The following is a 25753-nucleotide window of genomic DNA, read 5'->3' as shown; positions in this document are numbered from 1 at the left end:
ATACGTATACACACGCGCGAGTTGTGCGGAGACTATATATATATGTATATATAATATACGGTGCGCGCGCAAGCTTCAACGTAGACCCCCTCCTCAACCCTTGCAGTTGGCCGGACGATGGGGTACGCGGCTGGGGAATACACTCGCACACATATATATATGAACGCGCGGGGAAAAGAGTGCGCCGCCGCTGAAGCGATGCGAAATTTCTTTGTGCGCGCCGCGCGTGGAGGGCAAGCTGCAAGACAAATGAGAGTTTCGGGGGCCACGTATATATATATATATATATACAACGCAAAACGGCAGGGGGGTAGGAGGGGGAGGGGCGGCCGTAGTTTTCGGCAGAGCTTATATATATCGTATGCTCACGAATCGCGGGCGCACACCCACACACCCACGTGTACCATAAACGAAGCGCACGAACTTTTATTTTACCACTTTTAGTCTGTCTGTGTGTGTGTGTGTGTGTGTGTGTATGTCTGTTGCCATTTTATGCGAACCCTATATATACATGTACACACACACACACACACACACACACGCCCGCGCGCGCGCGCCGCCCGCGTAAACGGGTGGTGGATGAATGGTAACAGCGGCGGCGTCGAGCAGTATATATATATTATGTATGTGTGCGTGGAATGTGTGTGTGTGTGTGTGTGCGCCCGCGCGTACAGTCGTCGACGGCGGAGCGGGGCAGAGTCGGGATTTCACGGCGCCAGGACGCGGCGCGCACGGACGAGGCGGCGGTGGCGGGCGGACGACGGCTCCGGCTCAGGACGTCCATCATTTGTCAACGTCCACGACACGGGTACACGCCCCGTGCCGCCTGGCCGCGTCGCCATGGATACGCGCGCGCGGCGGCGGCGGTCGTCTCCGCTGCTGCTGCCGCCGCCGCCGCCGCGGTACACGTCGATTCCACTCCGTCACGCCGCCAACGCGAGCGCACACACGCACGCGGCGGACGACCGACCGAGCGTACAGTGCGCGCGCGCTCACGTTTTCGCTTTGTGTGGCGGCTATACCGCCCCTAAACGTCGTCGTATATCGCGACGGCGCGGCGGCGGAAAGGTCGCCGCCGGAGCGAAGAGAGGTCGCGCGCCCGAAGACGGAGCGAATTTCTACAGTTTTTATTTTCCATCTCCTCTCTATATTCTCGCGATAACCCAAACACGATTTTTTTCCACGTACACGTCGGCACTGGCCACGGTGCATATTGTATAAAACGATGATGTTATATTTTAATAATATACAATAATATTATATTATTATTATCATGACCACCGGTATAATAATAACAAACGCACTTGGTTTTCGTGTGTGCGCGCGCGCGCTCGTGTAACCGGTTTTCGATGACGATTACAACGTTAAGACTTCAGCTCTCGCGCGGCGACGTGTGATATGTGATCCGGACGGACGGCGACTACGTGTTACGTGTTATGTGTCACTGTGCGTCCTTATGCACAGGCGCGAACGACACACGCAAACTGCACGCTGGTCACCGGATCGCGTCCGGAATTAGGAATAACATTGCGGGTAAATGGCGCACGTTGTCGCAGACGATGGCCGATTTGCGATATCATCGAATCCGTTGTGTTAGGTTAGGATTCGTACATACATATTTATATATATATATATATATATGATAATAATATACCGCACAAACGTAGAATAGGTACTATATAATATACTTATAAGTGCCGCAGGTGTACAATCTGTACCCGTTATATCATAATAAGAGTTCCTACGCTAATGAGCGATGAGATCGGGTTGGTTGTTTTCGGTCGGCAACACAATAATATATTATTATGTGTGTCTATATATATGTAAATAATAAATTGAATTGCATAAAACATATTTTATTTGCATATATATATATATAGCGATTTTGTACACGTTCCTTAAAAGATATACCTATATTATAATAATATGTAATAATATATATATATATATAGATATATATATAAATAAGAAAGAAAATACTAAACGTTTTTCTTGTAATTATTATTATATAATTAATATATATATATTATATTTATAATTATTATTATTATTATATTATTAATCATTAATTATTATGTTTATGATGTGATGATTACATATTATACATTATTATAATCATCATATTAATATTATTAATTATTATTAATTATCATTATTATATATCACATTGTAAAAATTATACACAACTATAAACGTTACAATCTATATGTACAAGTTGCTGCTGCACGCATTTTTCTTCCATCAAACATGTAAATCTTAACCAACTATATATATTATGTAAAGAACATACAAAAAAAAAAAAAAGAACATATTATACAACATGCATATATATAGAGACACATATACAAACACATACACATATAATATGTATATACACACACATACATATATATTTGTATATCAGACGATGACTATATATATACCTACTGTAGTATGTACATAAAAGTTTCCTCTTATTATTATTATAATGTATAGCTAAAATAGTAAAAGACATTTATTACAATATATACATTTTATAGGTACGTAATAATTATACTTATACAGATAAAAAACATCAAGTGTATTATACTGGCACAAAAAAAGCAATGTCTAGCACGTATTTATAATATATATATAATATATATATATATAAAAGAACAAAAAGATTTGTAATTCAGACATCATCGTATTATTTTGTCGATGTGCGTAGACCGCGTTGTTATTGACGATGTTGATTTTCATAAACATAATAAAAAAATTACCTATTACACTACTTCGTAAATATAACAATAAAACATTATCGCGATAATAAAAAGTATTAAAAGTAAAAAAAAAAAAAATAGGTGAAATGTGATCATATATGAATCGAGATGGGACGTAATATAGAAAATAACGAATAACAATAATAATATTTCATATGTGAAAACAAAACAACAACTTATTATTTTGTGTACATAATATAATATACACTGCAGCGTTTTTTGCATATATATATATATTTATTCTTTTCAAATCAAAATGAAAATCCGCCAATATCCGTATACCGGTCGGAACGTTTAATTTTTAAGTTGTTTTGTCCGCGAGACACGATGTTCGGAAAAATAATTCACCATTAAAATTTTTGGTAACTAAAAAAAAACGTGTAAACAATAACAAACGAAATAAATTTCAACTTTTTCTAGACATTGTACAGATTAATATCGAAATAATCGTGAAATCATACGCTAGGTAATAAATATTTTTTCTCGGATTCATATAGTTATTATACATGTCAATACAGATATTGTTACGACACTATTATTAGAATAATCGTAATTATCATTTTAATATTTATATGGTAATATAAAATATAAAACATGACTAGTAGTTATAAAGTACGTGAAATATAATATTACATATATTTCTTTTTTTTTTAGAAAAAAAAAGATCCGAGATTGTACAATATATACTCATGTGTAACTTTGTCATTTTGTGATGACGGCAAATTTAGGTTTTAAAATGTCGATATATTTTATTATTCTTGTTACGTTATACGTAGTAACAGAGTCAAAATTGGAACAGCTAAATATCAATTACTGCGTAGCAACGACAGGTCTTCCGCAAAAGGCTGTAGACCGTGGATTCAAAGGACCACCCGAAAACATAATCGAAAACGGTCAAATCCCATGTATAGCCGCCAGAAAACGAATAATATAATGATAAAACAAAGAAAATTGACGATGCTATAAAGGAAATACTGCAACTATATATATAATATTATATATGTGTATTATAATATAGGTAATCATATATAGCTCGTTTGGCTGGTGTGCTCTGTACATTTTTGTATTATACCTACAACTGATTACAATTCGAAATGACGCTCGAACTTTCTTTCGTGATTTATAATATTTTATAAGATTGAAAATACCGTTTACAATAATATCGTATTTCGAGTTGACGGGTAATAATGCACATGCACATTAAGCGCGCATATACACATTAATATGCTTTATAATATCGAATTGCCATTGTAATGCAATGTACCTATATATACATAACACGCGTACATTTAACATTGTCCTACGCGGACACATTACATTGTTGTTATAAATGTATATAATACTTACGTACTACTATACACGACTAACGTGTTTACGTCGACTAAACAATAATGAAAAAAAATAGGTCTAAATTATAGGCAATAACCGCCTTACATCGTAATCAATAATATTATGCGTGTACACATATTATAATGATGAATTATCTGGCACTATTATAATATATACATAACGCGAAACAGATAGGTAGCGACGCACAGCATAATATTATGATTTTGTTTAAATCGAATGTTTTCGTTTGTAAATTATTACATTGACAATAATGTTTTAATTACAACACCGGCTAATTAATCGTTATTAAAAAGGAAAAAAAACAATCCGTATAGTCTTATTTTAAACATAATTAAAAAAAAATAGTAATAATAATAATAATAATAATAATAATAAATAAAATAAAATAATAATAGCGACCAGTGAAAAAAATATACATCAGTCAACCAGATTGTTATCAATCATTGTAATGAAACACGAGTACTAGAATTCAGATTGTAATTTACGGTACTACAAATGACCGTAGTATTGGGCCGGGTAATGATGATATTCGTTGTGATAGGCCGGGTCGCCTGGGGGTCTGTGACCTGCCGCTGCGAGCATCTGAGACTGTCCGTCCATCATGTATCCGAGACCGGCTGCCTCGGGGCTGTACGCTCCGCTGGGGCCGGCATGCGGTGAGAATACTGAAAAAAAAATAAAAATAATAATAACTACGATGTCCATGTACAAATAAGTCACGAATCGATTTTTATATTCCGATTGTGTTGTTTACACATAACATATTATATATTATATAATGTATAATATGATATAGTACGATATATGATGTTGAGGATACGTCGAAGAAACTGCCGCTGCGTCATCTACCGCGATCGTTTCACGCGAAAACGACTTTGGACCGACGAAATAGTAATTTATTGCCGCTTAAAGGAAACACTACCACTACTATTACTATTACAACTATTACTATACTGCAGGCGGTGGAAGAGGTGAAAACTTGGTCTGTCCCAAAGCGAGCACTTTTTTTTCTTATCAGATACTGCTGGGGATTGACGGATTGCAGTCGCACAGACCCTTCGGGGTCGAGGTCCATTTTTCTTGTCCCCAAACACGAGAAGGGACCTCTAGCGACAAGATATATTGTTGTCCCTATACATATACATATATATATTCCTTGTCCACACCATTACTGTACTTCCCAATTCCCGCGTATATATATATATATATATATATTATGTGTGGACGCGGTCGTTCGCCTCACTGGAGAAATTCATGTGTAAATCGCTATTGCAGCAGCAGAATATATATAACATAGAATTGCATAATATACAAATACTCGAATATTAAAGGTATATCACGAAAATCACTGCTACATCAGTTGCAGTTCTTTACAGTCGTTGTTAAAAACATCAATTTTAAAGGAAGGATAAATTTATACTTAAAAGCGTAAACGACGTCATGTTAACAACGCCAAACGAAACGAAAAACAGTAGAACGGGAATATATTATTAATAATAAAAAACAGCGTTGCGCCAAGGACGAAACACTAAAAGCTTTTGTTTCATCTCTTCTCCGTTTTGTCCACTGTATAATAATAATAATAATAATAATAATAATATATAATATATATTTCACGAGACGTTAAACACATAGTACTGCGATCGCATATATATCCAAACAAAAACCAGAAAGCGACATGTACACAACACAACGTTTCACACACGAGAGCATCGCCGCCGACGCCGCCACCGCCGAGTGACGGGGCGCGAAATGCTCTCGGGAATAGAAATGATTAGGACCTCGACGGCAGAAAAGTGGAAAGCCGTGTAATCCCCCGGCGACTGATTTTTTTGAATTGCAATTTAATTGGCCCGCTATATATACGACGACGACCAAGCACGAAATCAGCGTTGGTGCATTGCCATCATAATAAAGAAGATAATGTAGTAATAATAATAATAATAATAATAATAATAATAATAATAATGGAGATGATAGCGATATAATCAGTATAAAAGTCAGTATTATAATAATGTCGTTTTCCTCCGTGATGGCTTCGCGTATCGCACCACGACGCGGCGGTCGTATGCAGACGACAGTCGCGACGACGCGGAAATATCGTCGCCTACAAAACAAACGGTTCTAAATAGTCGTCGCAGTTATAAACCAGCGACTAAAAGTTTCCCCCTTGCTTTCACGAAGCACCCCGTGCGCAAACACGGTAATGGATATTAACAGAGATTACTCTTAACACCACCCCACTGCAGCCAGTAGATATATCCAAGATGTCCTTGCACGCTCGCGCTACATCACAGCATTGTCCCTCAATCCTCGCTGCCCCTAATATACTATTATAGATATCGTCGCCTAATATTCTTTTCGACTTCTAACCATATATTATATACGACTACTCTTATTACCGCTACTGCTGCTGCTACCCTCGGTCGCACTCAGATTATATTCACTTTCATATTATGTTAGATCGTATATCGTAAAATTACTATGTACCAAATGATGCGTACGTTCGGTACTCGGTTAAAGCTTTCGAAAAGTTTCGAGAATGTTTTTTCACGAGATGTGGCACGACCGACAAAAAATGTTCTATATATATATACATGATGATGATGATGCGTCCAAATTACGCGAAAAGAGTTTGTGAGCTATGTACCGAAATAAAAGGGGTCGAAGCATTTTCAAAACGTCCGAGGAAATGTTATCGTGTCGGGAGTGAACGACTATATATACGCTAGCAGAGTTGATGAGGCGGAACAGCACTGTTTGGTGGTTTTTATATCCGGTACGCATTTATTTCTTTTCTTCGTAAAATGTATAAAATAATGTCGGTCGTAATATATATATATTATATATGAGGGGTGGAAAAACTTGGACGGGAGGTCGGACCAACGAGACTTGTCTTGTTAAAGCTTTCGGGAGATTTCTTTTTCGAATACTACCGGAAATATAGAATTGAGGCCCTTTATACTGTGCGCCGTATATACAGTTAAGGGGTCAGGGTATATTATAATTTTTATATTATATGATCGACTTCGAAGTAACACTCACGTATACAAGTTATAAGCATTACATATATTATAATATGTGTGTATGTGTACGGTTCTATTTTTATTATTATTTACAATTTATTCCACACAGTTGAGAAACTTTTGAAATCAATTCGTAGGCCAAAGTAAAAAAAAAAACAACACACACATATGAGATGATGCGTATCCAATATATTATACATTTAAAATATAATACCTAGCTATATATATACATATAAAACTACGCTACATGTCTCACGATGACATTCGTTTCTGTATATATTTATATATATGTAACGGCGCGACCCTTTCTCTGCCGCGATTTAACGTCAATGATTCGGGATTAAAACTGATATAATATATAGTGCTATAGTATAATAAAAGCCGCGCGAGTGGTTGGTTTATAGTTGGTTTGACCGTAACTGTTTCCTGGTGGTTGCGTGCTGCACATTCACGTATACATACGTACACGGGGACAGAGATCGCTGAGTGCAGCTATACGGGGGCAAATAAAAACAAAAGTGTCGTATAAAGGCAATTTGCTGCTAATAAAATTAAAACGATCGTGCGCGCCGTGGTGAGAGGAGACGACAATCATCAAAAAAAAAGGGTCTAGATGACTTGCAGTAAAAATAAAATTTCCATTAAACGGGAATAAAACGGTAACCGGCTCGACGCGCGAGAGAGGGTGCACGAAAATCAAGCATGTCGTAACAAGTTTATCGCGCCATAAAACCCCTCGAAATTGCCAGTCAAAAGTTGTGTGCCACCGTCTCGGAATAGCCGTAAAAACCCACGGAAAATGGGGGTATAAAGCAGGGGGGAAAGAGAAAGTGCGTGTGAGAAAGAGGAAAAACCTGGGCTGGAAAATTCGCGTAATTGGACCTGAGGTGCATCGCGGAAAACATTACAATTTGCCACCACCGCCGCGCGTTTATGACCCCCCGCGAATAGTCGTTCTGCTTTACGACGACGGTCCTCCTATATATATACATATACACAGCTTCGCCACCACCTGATTCAAACGATTTACCGCGTATCTTGTGAACAACAACAACAACGACGACGACTATACGACTATATCGCGACGGGGGGGGGGGAAATACTGAACCAAAACTTTTGCGGGATAACAATTACGACGTTTTTACGCGGTGCCACAAACGACATTATTATGTCATTGTATTTACAGAATTTTATTATTATTATAATTCATGGGAATCAAGTATAAATAAGGCACTACCATTGTAATAACTAATAACTAATAATATGTATATAGTGTATATAGGTATTATGTTGTATTATTTTTTTGAGACTTACCGGCACGGTTAGACTGATCGATCATAGGTTGCACTATTCTCCGTCGAGCGTTTATAAACCTGCGAAAACAAACAAACAATTATATTAAGTACATAATTTATAAATATAATATGAATTGATTGGAATTGAATCATAGCGATTATCGGTAGTTTTCAAAGCTAAAAAATTACATCTCATTGATATCAATACGGATATATTAATCGTTCGTATATGTATGTATATTATATTATATATTGTATAATTTGTATACGAAAAATCTTTGGTAGACTTCCAATATCGATTACAGTCAAAATACACCACTGCAACAGCGTAATTCAATATACGAATAATATATTGTGTACGCTCGTAGTTCGGTCGATAACTCGTCGTTTGTCTCGAGTTACGCGCGTATACATAGTATAGGAATGCGCATATTACTCTGACCCGATGATTTGGTTTTTGTGTAATATACTTGGGTACTGGTTATTAAATTTGGAAAACGCGAGCCTGCATGTGTGTGCAACTCATACCTACGCTACGCAGCCGTCTCCGAGGAAGAAAACCCGAAAATAAGGGTCGAAATAATATGCGTTAAATGTATTTTTGCCGATTAGAGACGTTGTAAATAGTGTTGTGAGGGTGGGGGTGTGCACCAGTAGGAGAAGTCGTTACAAACACCCGGTGCACATAACTCGATAGTTCTGACCTAACAACCCCGACCTGACATATGACCCGACCCCCATCAACGCGCCTGTAACAGCTGTTCGCTTGACGCCTAATTTTCCAGCCCTTTTTATTTCTTTAATATTTCGATTCGCGTATATAATATATATTATGGACTATAGTATATTATAATGATGAAAATGAGAATCACTCGAAGGCTTCTCTGCGCACAACAATACCTACAGGGGATACAGCATACTAGCGAACGATCGGCACTTTTTCACGTTTATAGGTAAAAAAGAGTCTTATAATTAATATAATATATTAAAATAATTTGCGAGGGCGATTGTAGAGATGAAGTCCTGTGACAATTTTCTCGTAATTCAGCGCGTGAGCTTAAGAAGGAAAACGCGCATAAATCTCCAGGACCCGAATTCTATACCGGTGTTGGGTATATATATTTATATACACAAGAGAAATCCGATCGTTCTCTTATCGTGTTAATTCGTCGGACAAGTCGATGTCTTTTTAATCCTCACCCGCGACGACTACGTCTCTACAGGAACACCAGCTAAATTCGCTCTCTTGTCTCACAATATATATAGCCTCGCATTAAGGGTGTTGAAAAAAAAACTTTGTCATTAGCAGGGCAAAAGTATTCGTCCAACTCCATTATCACGCGTTTTGCATTAATTGCAAAATCAATAGTCTCCCCTCCCTCTTATTTGGTTCTCTTATCAGATTAAAAAAATAAAATAAATATAAAATAAAATAATCTTAAAAGTGTAAGCCTATTCCTCACGAAATGCGTGAATATGTGCATAACGCCATTGCGTATTTTATGCTTACAAAAATATTTATAATTATACCTAAATCGTTATTTCTACTGTATAATGTTGTCTACTTGTTTATTATTTATTTAAAATGCACGAAAATTGTGTTTTATGTCAGAATGATGTACAATTGTTTAGATGTACTTATACTTACGTATATACATTAGTAAATAAACAAACAATAATTTAAATCGAATTATAATGTAACATTTCTTTAAAAAGTTCATTTTCCCGCAGAGACGCTAAATTAATTCTACGCGTTTTAACACTATATATATGGTTTTTTTTTTTTGGAATAAATAAGTTATTTAAAGCGTGTCTCGGGCGATTACTGTACCTACAATTATTAATGATCATTGTCATTGAGAAATCGACATAAGCGTTATCTTAATCGTTGTTTTTAAATTACAATATTTACATTTTAATTACATTAGTCGGGCTACACGAAAGAAATGATGAATTAATTTTTATAATATTATATATATATATGTGTGTGTGTGTGTACAATAATACTGATAATAATAATAATAATAAAAATGTATATTTATAATTTTACGGGGATAAATAATTTTAAAAAACTCAGATAAAAGCTGTTGACGATGGTTAAAAACATATTTCACAATATAATTATATATAATGTTAAAGTAAAATAATTCTATAATAAAAAAAATTATATATATACATGAACTACAATAGTAAACTAATGAAAATAATATACTTTTAATGCTGCAGATATTGATCAAACAATTTTTAACATGGTGTTGCAGGTATTTTTTACGTATCGATACATACTTATAGGTAAATAATAAATAGCGTGAATAGACAATATGGGAATAGTTTTTATGCCCATTTTCTCACGTAATCAATAGTTTGTTTGGAAAAGTGAATGTGTGTGTGTAAAATATAAGAAGGAAAAATTGATTTCGTGCCACACGCGATTTCTGTAATATGGTTAACTCGACGTGTATACAGGTATTATATTATATTGTAATATACTAGCGACAACAACGGGTCATGTATTTGATTAATGATTCTCATAGTAACTATACATATATACAAATATACACATACAAGTAGGAATATTATTTTTGATACGATCATAATTTTCGTCCCATAGACTCGCAGACATCGTTTATTTTATTCATGCGTATACGTATAATATACAACTATTTAAAGTCTCGAATAAAATATCGCAGTACCTCCTCATTAGTATACATGTGTACATGTATATTTTGTTAACTATATATATATATATATTCTGCCGCAGGTACGCGTATTTTAATTGGTTGTTGTATTCACGAAATTATAACGTAATAATTTAAAAAAGAAAAACCTACGTACTTGATTTTTTTTCATGCAGTTTAGTCTGATCTTATATAGTATATATATATACGTGCGTGTAATAACACTTGCAGCTAATAAAAATGGCAAAATTGAATACTCAACAACAATGTTCGTGCATATTATATATATTAATACTATACACAAGCACTTATATATTATAGGATAATATTGTATGCATGGGTATATAATTATACATGCGTTGATAACTGGTACAACCGCGTTGTACAGAGTATATCATGTATATTGTATATATTTGACTAATATCGTATTATTACAGATGGGTGGATGTCGGAAATCGAGAATGTGTGAAGTATAATATAATATTAAATATATTATAATGTGTACCTTTCACACGAGCAGTATACGTAAATAATAATATATACGCAAGAGCGCTCGCACGCACACTGCACGACCGCGGGCGCGTCTCGAACGCATTGTCGGTTATATATACGAGATTAGCGTTTAGGCCTCGGTATATCTTAGACAGAAATTGGAAAATAAAGCCAGCCATAAACAAGAGGGTAATCTCCGGGTCTCAACTCGACTCCGACCGGCCAGATATGGAAAACGACATCCCTCTCTGCCGCAGACCTATAGACCGACGCCGCCGTCATCCCCGTCCGAAACGACCATATATACCACCCTTCAACCACTCACTTTCCCCACAGTCCATACTGCCGGCCCTCGTTTATCCGGGTGGACAAATTTTACGGCCATTCAAACAACCAAGAATGGTCTTTTCGGCGGCGCGTGGGTAGTGCGGTGCGGTGAATCGGTCCCCGCGCCCGCGGTGAGCCTTTTATGCGAACCCATCACACACAAAAGCTTGACCGCCGTCCGCCGCCACCTCCGGCGTCCCTTTTTCCACCATTCCGTTGTTATTGTAGAGAAAGATCCTATCTCTGCCGCAATGTGTCCAGGAATGTTCCCATATCTCCTCCGACCTCATATATATATATATATATATATATATATAATACACGCGTATACCTCGTGTCCCGGTTATACTCAGTTACGTTATATATATATGCACGCGCGCGTGTGTGTAGAGGGCGAAATAGCTCATTCTTTACTCCCCCGGAACAATATCACCGCCGTTCAACAAGAATGAAAAATGTGGTTAATATCGTTCAGTCTGCAGCTGCAGCAGTGTGGTGGTTTTCCGCGATTTATAATCTTCGGCGCGCGGATTGATCTCAGTTTCTTATGATATCACACTGCGAGGGCAGCCGTGATATACAGCGGTGTATACGCGTCGATATTGGATTATTTTTATTAGAAATTCCGAAATCTTGTCAAGTCATATTATTATTATGTTGACATCGAACAAGTATTATAAACGCATAAATATATGATGCGACAACGGTGAGTATATATAAATGTATATATAATGCATATTTCACCACTCCACGATACTGCATAGTGCATACTACAGCACAAAAGCGATTGTACATATATTATATAAGTAGAACACTAGCAACGGTCGAATCGTTTTGATTCGCTTTTCGTTTGAATATATAAATATAAATATCGTCGTAAAGTGATGTGTGTGTGTGTCGCAATTTTACTTGTTACACGCATATAATATAATAACCTTTTATGTTATAATTATTCTAATATTGTGGCCACTACTGAATGCCCTTGAGGGACTTATCCCAAAGTCCTATATGTCGGCAGGGAACACGCATGTGTTTCAAGTGGCTGGTACGCGCGTATTATACAAGGGTGGCGGCGGACGGCGGTGAGCGAACAAGGGGATCTTGAAAAAAGTTAATTTACGACAATTACATCTGGACACCCTCTTGAGTTTTCCGAAAGCAATTTCGCGCAGAACAAAATTAGGGACCGCGGCCGCGTGATCCGGTGCTACAGGGGGAGAAAGAATAGCAAGCACACACAACCCTTGCTGCAGCGCCGCGCGGAGCATGGCCGCGGCATTCGTCGGCTAGTAACACACGGTTTTGTGATCATTAGCAAAGATCATTGTTGTGTTTCGAGCGCACAAACATCGCGCAGTGTATGTGTGTGTGTGTATAATACGCACGACGTGCGTGTGTGCTTGCGTGCGACGCAAAGGGAATACGCACGGGACCCAATAACCCTTTCTGTATACATATATACGCGCGCGCCCGGGAAACATTCACGGTCGGCCGACCCTAATCCCGCCGCCGTCGCTCGTACTCGTTCACCGTGACAGAACACGACTTTCCGTTAATCACTGTCATTTATTTATACGCACACACACACAAACACACACACACGCGCGCGCGCGCGCGCGCTTACACGCACACCGAAGTATATAATAATATACTTATAAATATATATATACCAACGCGTGTACGCGATAATCGATTAAGTGTAATCCGTTAATGAAACTAATACAATAAAAACAAATATAATATAGGTAACATACTCAATAAGTTTAGTATACTCTGTTCTTCGGCCAATTGCAATAGTGGTACGTGTGTGCACGTAAGTCGACGAATTCTAGCCGTCGGAAATGGTGAACCGTCGCGCAATTTAGATAAATATTATTACATACGTAAGCTGGGTACGTCCGGTAAATCGTTGGTCCCGCGTGGAATATTAAGAATTATGAACGATATTTTTTTGATCGGAAACCGCGCGCGAGCTTTATACACACACACACACACACACAAACACACATATATAATATAACGCGTCTCTCCTAATCAGGTGATATACACGCCGGGACACGTAGCCGCCGCAACGTGCCGGGAAAAATAGTAACGGTTTATACGCGGTGCTACAGGGGAAAAGGGCGAGCCAAATCCCGATTTTTGACCCTTAGCGTGTCCGCCCGCGCGGTAGCTATGTACGGAGCAGCGTACGCGCTGCAAACAAACCAATCTAAATTCGAGACCGTAACAGATAAATATTCCCGCCGGGAACGAAATAGGAAAAAACGCCGTACACATATATACCACGTGGGTGAGTGCATGTATACCTATATGTATATACCATTTCCCCCCCAATCCGATGGAGGACTGGCCATCTATTTTCCGGGTGAGAAAAGTTATTTGCCGACGCCAAAGCCGAAACTATACGCGTAGGTACTATACGCATATACTACTCGCGCGCGACTCGCATAGAAACTATGGTCATTAAACGCTGCAGCAGTGAAAACATTTTACTTCCGGTGGTCGTGGTCGTATATGATATACACACTCTTGTAGCCGAGCCGCACACAGAAAGACGCCGATGATATTTAAGGTTAGAAAGAGGAGGAAAAGGAGGTATGCGCTCCGAATGAAAATTCCTAGCGGTTTGCAACTCGTATAATATTATATATGTTATGATGTCTTTCGTTGCATTATGTGATACATATTATATGACCGTTACGTACTGGTATGCGTAAACTTATATATGCCTGTATAAAATATGTGTATACTTGCATATGGGTGTGCCACGCGATGTCGCGCCAAGATTGGTGAATTTATGGTCGAAATTAATCAAAAGAAATAAATTCAATCGTTTCCGAAGACGAAAAGTTGTAAGAAGTAGGTACGAAATGCACGAGTCGTTGCATTTTCGAACTGTGTATCTGCTGTGCAGTATATTATCTTATATGCATAAGGTATACATATGGTATACATAAAATACATAGTATACATCACACACACACACACACACGCGTGCGCACGCATATACATATATATATATATATATATTACTTTTACACTCGTAAGTTTTTTGTGGCAACAAAGTTAGAATAAGTAAACCCACACAACTGCAGCAAGCACACGCTTAGGTGTATGTATATTTTAATATAAATATATAGCGTCAGTTTATTGTGCGGAAACTTAAGTATATTGAAAAATCGTTCGCGGTTTTTTAAATTCAGTGAAGTTAATTGAATAGGCGATAGAATATTACCCCTTTTTTGTTCAACCCTTTACAGACAATTCGTTTTATGTTAACAAATCTTTTTCCTTGCGTTCTCGCGGCAATTGTTTTAGTTGCGTTCAACGACGAATGGTGATATTATTATTATTACGGCAACCAAGGGGGCGAATAATAATTAACGCGTGTCTCTTTAATTAAAAAACATTATTAATAAAACAATTGTGTTCATAAAACTCGTATTCGATTTAGTGATACACAAAGCCCGGCGCGTTCCTTCTAGCATTGTGTCGTATGCGTATATACGACGCGGCGGAGGGTCACGATAAATATTTATTATGGAAAAATAAAAAATACCAACAATATTATTGTACCTATACATAATATATTAAATCGATAGTTCGAAAAACCGGTATACTTACATATATTACATAAGTACATAAGATTGCTGGTTTATTTAAAAAAAAGGAAACGAGTTTGAGAATTTTAAATCGAATATAAATAATATATTATATACATAGATACTATAGGTATAGAGCATAAAAATAAATGGTAGTTATGACGTCGCGGTGGTTAAAAAAAAGGTTTATTATTATTATTTTTTTTTTTATGGGACACTCTCACCGAGTGGTGGTGATAATGGCGTATAACACAAGTGGCGTGGTGTCTACCCGCCACCACCGACGCCGTTACCGTTCCTGTAGACGGATGACAAGAGGTGACAATGTATGCTAATGGAAACGGTCCATTATGGATTATGGGCCATGTGGTTGATGGCGACGACGACGACAACGATGACTACGACTATACGATGATGACGATACTACACGTTGGGGGAGGGGGTGCTGGAGAGCACCGAAGAGAGAGACAGAGAGCGAGCGAAAACGATGAGAGAGCGATAATAGTGTACGCCGTTCTATATAGCGATGATGACGCCAGCCCGCGACAGCGGATTCTGCAGTGGGCCAAACGACGGGGGAGGGGGGGGATGACGCGGTGTTCCACACTAATATTGATGAAATTAGCCCCGAGTTGCATCATTCCACGAGTACATTTATACACCCGCGCGCGCCTCCTATCACGCTTCTAGTGTTGTTGTCATGCCGGTCCTTTGTGCGCCGCTAATGCAATTATTAGGTTTTGCAGCGCTACGGCGTGCCGGATGAGAGTGCATCGATCGATTATTATTATAATTTGAAGAGCCGAGTGGAAATATATTGTGCAACGATCGCGCGCACGCATATATTATAATAATGATATAATTGTCACGATATCCGCCCGAAGTTTTCACACGATACGCGTATACGGGTATAACGGGTTAGGCACTGCAGCGGACGTCCCGTGGATGCGGAGGAGATTTCGAAAACGAAAAGTATAGCCAGTCTATGTATGAAGTATATATAATATTATAATGTACGATCGGGGCCCTCAACGTCGACAGAAAAAAAACAAGCGCGAAAAGCATTCGTCTCAATCCAAACGCACAGTTCTTTTACAGACCTATCGAGTATGATCGACCGTATAATATAATATTATTACATCGTATAATATATTATATTATCTCTTATAATAATAATAATAATAATAATAATAATAATAGTAATAATAATGTACTCTCGCGTATCCGTCCATAACGCGACGTCGAGTGAACCGGTTTACACGCCGGGCCGGTTGCCCGGGCCGTTTATATGTACGTATATGAATGTATGTTGTGTGTGTCTCTCTCTTTATCCATATATATATTATTATATTTATATTTGTATATGTGTGTGTGTGTACTATAATATAATGGCACGTCGATGTCGATGTCGACGTCGCGGTCGTCGTCCGTCGCAGTCGTCGTCGTTGTCGCATTTGTCCTTGGAGCTACGGAGTGAATATTTCAGACGATTAAACGATAACGATCGTTCATGTCCCATTGCCGGCGCGACCCGCTGTGTCCGCAATAACGTAATACACTCGCCCGTGCGTCTCCCTTATAATAATATTATAGTTGGCACGCACAAAAGCGGTTTTGCATTGTTTAAGAGGATTTGCGCGCACATACACACGGACAAGAGCGCACAAACTTACATATTATATTATTAAACGCGCGCGAATGTGTATGTGTGTTTATAGATGCAGTCGCATAAAACGACCGCAAAACGAGATTCGTCTGTGGGCGCGTGTTTGTGTGTGTGTGCGTGTGCACGAGCGATCGTGTATTTATTCGCAGCCGTACATTCTTCGAGTCGAATCTCACCTACCTTAATAATAATATAATAATGTATAGGTAGGTAATATAATATGATTTCCAATTCGCCAGTGACGTTTGTGTTTGACGATATTCGTTTTGTTTGCGCTTTACCGCCTTCTTTTTAATAGCGAGTCGGATGATTGTTACGTAAATTATGTACTTTAAGAAGAGGGGGTCAATTTTTCATTGATTTTCTCGCGATATCATTATAGATAATATACCTGGCCAAAAAAAAAATACTGCAATTTAATGCTCAATCACTAGTTTTTTTTCGGTTTTTCGTTATAATTTAAAAACTTTTCTATACTCCAACATTATAGGTAATAGCGATTTAAATGCGTGTTATAAATGTGCGTTGTTTTATTAAATGCCGGTATTTAAAATAATCCGAAATATTTTTATCTATACTTATTGCATTTTCACAAAGAACCGTTTTTATTAAACTTCTGCGCTTTATGCATAATTAAAAATAAAAAAATTAACTAATAAATTTTTTTACAATGTCTCATTTTATTCCATGGCAAGATTGGGTCTGGCGAACTCAAAATATATGCCGGTTTTGAGTGTTTGGTCGTATTTTTCTGTGATAAATTAGTATAAACATTGAATATTGATAGAAAATATAATTGATTTGAATTATTTAAAAACTGTAGCTGTAATCAAACGTTCGAAATTCTAAAACTCGGTATTAGGCCGATATCTTACCAATCCGGCGCTGTTTTATTCCGTCGAGGCTATGATTCTATTTATTGGATATCGTTACGTTTTGAATTTTTTTACTATAACGATTTTAATATTATGATGTATCGTCATATAATCTATATATTTATAATATACTTACATTGTATAGGTATAATATTTTTTATGTGCGCGCCTATATAGTTATGTCGCAGCGATATCACCGTTGCGCCAGTAAGTATTAATTTCACGTCAATTACGCGTGCGTAATAATAATATAGCGCACACGATATATATTATGCCGTCCGTCGCAATATAGTGCATTAGGCGATTTGAATTTGAAAAGTACTCGGATTTCAACAAACTCGTTTCTGCAGCGTGGATAAGGAAAAAAGGGATACATCCCACACCTCCTCTCAACCGGCCCACGCGCGTGTATATTAAATTATCTCGCTTACGGTTTTATATCAAAATCAAATTACTCGTGCATCTTGCATAATGAACCGAAGGGGCTTAGCGCGTTAATGTGAGAGCGCCGTGTATATATGTGTGTGTTTGGAGGTCTGCAACGCTTGTGTACGTGTATAATACATCTATAATAATATACGCATCTATGTATAATATCCATCCTGGCAACCGAGTGTAACCAATTACCCGAGTTACACAATGCTACAATCCCAATGGAATTCTTGTTATGTATACATATATTATGTGTGTATGTGTGTATATTATATTATATACAACGGTAAAATAAAAGATCCACCCTGCGTATTCTTCGATACTAATTTCATTTAAAAGTATGTATATATGTATTTGAATGGCTCACACAATTCGTTAGTTATTATTGTATATACTTTAGATTAAAAACCTAAAAAAAAGTTAGTGACTATAAACCTATACCGTAAATAATATTATATATATATATAATTAAATTGTATACATTTTCTTGTGAAAACATATTTTATGATAAAATATTGCAGTGTCCTTCTTAAAAATACAACAAAAGTTATTTAAGGCATTTAATTTAATATAATGTGTAGATATATATATTTCTGAAATATAATATAATATTAAATTTGTGAAAAAATTGCATTATTATTATTTTTTTAATTTTGTTATTATTGACATGTAGAGAATATAGAGTAGGATTTATTTTTCCCTACGCCGTAAAAAAAAAATAAATAAAACGACGAAAAAGAGGAACGGGCCGCTGGAGCGTGAAAATAACGCCCGAGATCCATAAATAACAAGGGGTTGATTCTGCAGCAGGTTCCCAAAGGACGACGTGATGAAAAACTGTGTGATAGGACTTCCAAAGACGAAGAGGCATGTACACACACATACACACACAGACGTGCATGTATAGCGATGAACGTTCTCATGTGTGTGCGCGCGAAAGCCTATAAATAAAGGGAATCTCTGTGCGAGCTTTTCCGCGGCACATATTTACTAGTATCCAAGAAAAGAGCATTCGCACGACAGCTTGAAAGTATAATGTAATATGCAAATAAAAATATTTTACACATCTTTCATATTGAGACTACAATTTAGAAAACCGATAAAATACACGACAGTCTGGAATCAGACGGAAAACGTAAACGAATAGAAAACGACGATTTTTTGCTTTTAAATTAACAGAAAACGAGTTGAACGATACGGAACACGTCAACGTTTAGTCTCACGTACAAGTAGGTTATCGTTCTCAAATTCGTATATTACTGGATTAAAAACTATACCTGTTGTCCATCATAACACGTTATGATACAGTACATACAGATATAGAGATAATATACAGACGGTGTACTTGTCCTACGGAATAATATACGTTTACGCCGCAGTCGGCGGCGTCTGATTGAGACGAACAATCCCCTCGTAGACGTTTTTATGCAAGTGCGACAAACGGATATAAATAGTTTACATCAATTGACACGATTATGATCATCGTTCTGTAACTGCATTCATACGTACATAATATAGAGTCCTGCGTACATAAAATGTTTGTGATAACGTAAATTTTTATATTTTTCTTCTATATGTTTAATTTTTTAAATAACAGTTTGCCTCTTCGGCTGGTATACTCGGCGCCGTTAGCTTAACTCGTCTGTTCTCAAAAATAACAAAAACAAACACTAGGAGATGAAAAATAAATGTATATTATTATATCTACGAGTTTGTGAAATGTGTATCGGTCATGTTAGGGGAAAGCGTATATAATAATATATATATATATAGATAAAATAAATACAGGGCAAAAATATTTCAGAACTCTGGCCGTATTTAATCCAGACCATTAAGTTTGTAAAGATACAGTCACAGAGCGGAAAGGACGGCGGCCTCCCTTGTGTCCGATCACTGCTGCCGTTGTTATCACTAACTCACAACGACCGACCGGAATACACAGGACAAAAGGGGAACTTCGTACATCCCTTTCGTTCATACAAAAACTGCACTATACCGAAGAGACTAATGATCCGGCACGGCTTTTCTCTCATTATTTTTGGCCGCTTCCGCAACACGCTTTAAAATCACATTCGGAATTATAAAATACGCAGTTTCGATATATCATTATAAACGTCACCAATGGTTACTATAATATAACAGTACTATATACACACATGAATTCCATAGGATTAAAATATATTTTATATGTTTTTTTCTACCGAGTGTTTCTTATTTTCTACTTCGCGTTAATAGAAATATTAAATTAGAATAGTGGTAGACGCTGTAAGAGAGACGGTGGGAAATTGTGTACAACGGAACACTTCCGTTTATTCACGGTTTCTGATGAAAGCCGGTCGGCAATGGTGGATGCTGGTTGCGGGGACACGAAGGGGGATGAAGGTTGGGCGAAGAACGAGAGAAAACTGCAGCATCTGTAGTTTTGTAACATTTGCGCTATGTCGGACTGATAAGAGAAATTACACTGTCAGACCAGAATGATATATACCCTTACATTTCCATACTCGGCATACTTTCTCCCTTCTCTTCCCTTTTCCCGTCTATGTTGCTCGATTCCCTCTCTGTTTCATTCCCCCTCTTCTATACATTTCCTCATTTTCCACACCGTATGCACAGACAGCCAATTCTTGTACAATTCTATCATCCCCAGGATTCTATTGTAAGTTCTATACTGCTACTCTTATTTTGTCACCATGCAAGTTTGATTAATTCCAAAAATTTTGTTTATAGACACAACGACATATTATAACAACGACATTATATTTAACCTGTTTTCTGTTATAATATTATCACATGTCAATTTAAAAAAATTATTATTTTATTAGGTACACTATAGTACCTACCTAGTTTTGTTATTTTAATAATTAATCAATAATATCATTGGTTTATTAAATGTATAATTTAACAATTGCGTGTTCGACACCACAGTATTGTGATATTGAAATGCGCGACTTAGGTATGGTACAATTAAAACATGACAAATAAACTTTTTTGTTGCCCTATTATGAAATGTAACATTAAAGAAAATTAAAAAAAAATTCACAATAATATTGATTAAATTAAATCTCATTGTGGACAAAAGTACAGCGTGTAATAACACCAATAATTGAAAAATACAATATAATAGATATAATATATATATACCATACATAGCATAAATATATTATGTGCGTGTGGAATTTTATAAAATAATAATATAGTAGGATAATACATTCCAATAAGCCCAAGGAGGTAATAATAAAATCCCAGCGCAAAAAATCGAAATTCTTATTTATTACGACGACGATGAGTTGGGGAAAAAGGCAATAAGGAGGATATAGACAGATCCCCGTTGAATACAGGGTTGTAACCAGAGAAAAGGGAGACAAGACGGATCATCTTGGCCGACACAGAGAAAAGAGAAGTAAGAAAGTGTGTGGAGGAGAGAAGAGGAGTACGATAGGGTGAAGTAGCGTAATGGTGGCTGGTGGTGGACCCGGGGGGTAGTTCATTAAAAAGGTGTTTGGAAGACTATTAGGGCTCCTATATTACTCCGCCGGGAGTCGTTGTGTGCAATGCTTCTACTATGTTCTATATATATAATATATACGTATATTTATATATACACCTCATGACTAGCGAAATGTTACCACTACCATTGTGGAGTTTCTGTCAAGACAAACTTTCTCATATAATACTAAGAACAGTAAATCCCTCTAAAATAACCTTTCCTTTACTATCAATTACATACGAATTACAACTTACTACCTTAAAAAATAAATATATATCCACTATATTTTGAAACATTTATTAAATATGGCATTATATATTTTAACAACTAACTACGCGATGAATATTAAAATAATAACTTAAAAAATCATTGTAACTTAAAAACATTAATTTTCATAGTATTCAGCTTTCACTGTAGCAGTGTTAATTTTTTCTTTTGTTTATGTAATTTTAATATATAACACAAATTCAAATTCTATATTATTTGTTGTTTAGAGTTTAAATTTTACAATCCGTTTAAAAAATATGTACCTATATACACTTGAGACAGTTTCGATTTATTTTATAAAATAGTCATAGTTTTAATAAAAATAAAATTTCTTCGAACATGACCTAAAGGGTCGATGCGAACATCCCTTCTAAAATAACATAGCCCCTGTTACGGGTTTAAGTAGCCTCTTATATCCGATTCGAAATTGTTTCCCTTTTGCTCCCTGTTTCATGCCAAATCTCCGGGTTTTCTTGACGGTATTATTTGTTTGCAGCAAATCCTACAAATAATGATTTATTTCTAACGTTTGTAATAGCCCTCCGACAAACGTATTAGGGGATATAGGGACAAAAGTTCTATTGACATTACCGAACGCATAATTGGCAACACATATACGTTTATATATATATATTTAATGTGTAATATATATATAAGTATACGATAGTAAATAACATTTAACTGCATATTTTAAGAAATCAAAAAAAAAAAACAAGCGTTTTATAATGTATATATAATAATAGCATATTACAAACCGTAATAATCAGCTGAGTTTGATTATACCATCGATTAAAATGTTAATTTTTTTTGTACGTTCTTTAATTTGAAAAAGTACAAAATACTAAACGTATTACAAGTACGCATGATATATATAAAGTATTATTTATGCTAATGGGAAACCTATAAAAGCGGAAACATTAATTAGTGACATCCGTCGGGAAAAGCGAAATTCAATTGCATTTCCTTAGATCGGCCGACGGAAGGAATACACTCGTGATTATGTCTTGGAAATGCGGTCATTTTCTCTTTAAGGGATGGGGTGGGAAGCTAATGCTGCCGTTGCCGTCGCCGGGTAATTACCGTTAAAAACAATTAGCCAATGAGAGGTCCTTCTAAACGAGTTTTATGTATATCTCGTACACGCGCAACAGATTCCCTTATACAGGACGTAATACTAAACAATTGTCGGTTATTTTGCCCCAGGGAAACAACTACTACACTCCCTTTAACTTTTCAGTTTAGACGTTTCCGTATTTTTATCTCAAACAGAATATAAGAAAACTTAAAATATTAAAAAAAGAAAAAACGTTGAAATTGAAAAAACTTCGACAAGAATAGTCGTAGATACATAGTTACATACTCTTATTATTCTACCATGATAGAAAAATTATCATTATTTCAAAATTATACTGTACACAAAATTACATTACACCTACTTCTATAATGATAAATTAAAAATAATGTAAATATATTAAATGTATTATATATACCTAATAAATATATATTATGTTTATTCAATGAAGAGTTTAAGATTTTATGAAAAAGGTTAATGCTGCAACAGACGAGAATTTTTTTCATATAACATTTGTGTGAGTAACTGTTTCATTTTTGATAATGTTCCAAAATCGCCGATGCATATTTAATTGGAATTTTCGTATGTATATGTATACTATAGTCGTGCTCGTTTTTTTTTTATAGGCCGACTTCGCATACACGCACTATTATAATGTGAAAAAAGAGAGAACAAAAGAAAGAGGAAGCATCCATAAAGAAACAAATTTGTCCTCCGTCGTAACTCTACTGTGTATGAATATTTTCCGGGTCATTCAACATTTTCTCCATTCTAGCGCGTATATACTCGCTCGCTGCCGATTTACCGAAGGAGACACCCTCCCATATGAATACTTGAAAAAAAAAGTAGCAGCATCAACCCCCAGGATTCATTTTTCGTTTATTTCGTACAAGTAACGGCGCGCGTCGCAATAGCAAATTCTCGTTACGCTTCTTCCGTCGTCTTATCACATAAGTTCTCATCTTTCTCAGGTGATTTTCAACCTCATTTCACTTCGCGCCCCATCCCCTACGGCACGTAATTCCCATTCCGCCTATTACTTTTAAACTTTTATTATCAAATGTTCGTCGTCTCCTTTTCTCTGATATAAACTTTCTCACGTTTTAAATTTACCGGTTGTTCTTCCACAGCGGCCCCTATGCAATTGTCGTCACAAACTTCCTACCTCACTTCACCTGTTGAGTACACACAGTTATTCTTATTTTGTTATTTTCATTTTTCTCAACTTTAGATTTCCTGTAAATATAGTACACTCCCTTTCTACTGTCGTTTTCGAGATAACTCTGTTTTTATTTCGTTTCTTATTAATATTTAATGAGAATTCGTTTTATTCCTATTATTTTTATTTATTACTCACGCGCGCATAAATATATATATATATCTTCACTTTTTTCCTTTTTTTTTTAAGTCGTCTTTTCGTTTTCTTATATTATAATAATATCTGTTTTCATCTACCCTCTCCAGCAGAAAGGAAGGGGGACATTGAATGAGAAAAACTTTTTCGCTTGCTTTTGCCAAGCGTCGCGCGGAATTGCGTTTTGTAATTTATGACTTAATGTGTTGCCTTCAAAAAACCCAGTCTCTAAACTCGATCTCTCCGTGCCGCTATCTCTTATTTATTTTTCCAATCCAACTCCCCAAACCTCCACTACTACTATACTACTACTACTACGTTGTAGCGCATCCCGATTCCTGAAACGTAATTAAGAGCAAGTCGTTTAAGTTCTGCGTATCGTGGAAAAAATCTTAAAGTTCGCAAAATACAATGCATTATTATTATTCTCTAAGTCCACTCTCCAGAATAGAACCGTTATCTCTCTTGATTCCAAAATTTAAATTTCTTATTCTGTATTTCCTGATACAGATATATATATATATTATTTATTACTCGTACATAGATATGTATATACAATGTTTCATTCTACTTGACGAATAATTTAATTACCTATTATAGTCATGCTATTTGGTGCTTCTGTCAAGACCATCATATACTCAACACAACTTATCATATTAAAACCAATGATATGCAATATATACTCATATTATGTATATCACAATGAATTTGAAATTGTATGTTCTTTCTCAAAGGTATTAAGTGCATATTAATTGAAACAACGTTTAATAAAATCATCGTAAGACGATAGTGATGTCTACGTTATTCTATATGCTCGCAATAACAATAATAATATCAAAAATAAAAGGGGAAACGAGCACGAAAAATGTCTACCTATATAATATATTACAACGTATATAATACGGGTCTGTATCTGTCTTCGTGTTGATGACCTGGCATTTTAAAAACCGATAGATCGACCTACAGCAGCAGTAAGTTAGGGTCTATTTCTCTCTTTCTCTCTATGTGTATATATATATATATATATATGCATACATACATACATACATACATACATGTACACGCGGAGAGCCAGTTCATTTT

At 36.3% G+C, this 25753-nt stretch overlaps 1 protein-coding gene across 3 annotated transcripts in view; it reads right to left on the bottom strand.

Moving 5' to 3' along the window:
* Window positions 1-1998: 1998 nt before the first annotated feature.
* LOC132927443 (homeobox protein homothorax) overlaps window positions 1999-25753 on the bottom strand; it is a 99608-nt gene continuing 75853 nt past the window's right edge. For all 3 annotated transcript variants that reach the window (XM_060991972.1, XM_060991974.1, XM_060991973.1), the window contains 2 exons: window positions 8432-8490; window positions 1999-4756 (listed from right to left, as the gene is read on the bottom strand). In XM_060991972.1, the coding sequence (XP_060847955.1) occupies window positions 4581-4756; window positions 8432-8490 (235 nt within the window). In that variant the 3' untranslated portion in view covers window positions 1999-4580. The remainder of the gene's footprint in view (window positions 4757-8431; window positions 8491-25753) is intronic.

The sequence above is a fragment of the Rhopalosiphum padi genome, chromosome 3 (assembly GCF_020882245.1).
Source record: "Rhopalosiphum padi isolate XX-2018 chromosome 3, ASM2088224v1, whole genome shotgun sequence".
NCBI classification, from domain to species: domain Eukaryota; kingdom Metazoa; phylum Arthropoda; class Insecta; order Hemiptera; family Aphididae; genus Rhopalosiphum; species Rhopalosiphum padi.
The sequence above is the reverse complement of the archived record's forward strand: the minus strand, read 5'-3'. Positions and strand labels throughout refer to the sequence as shown.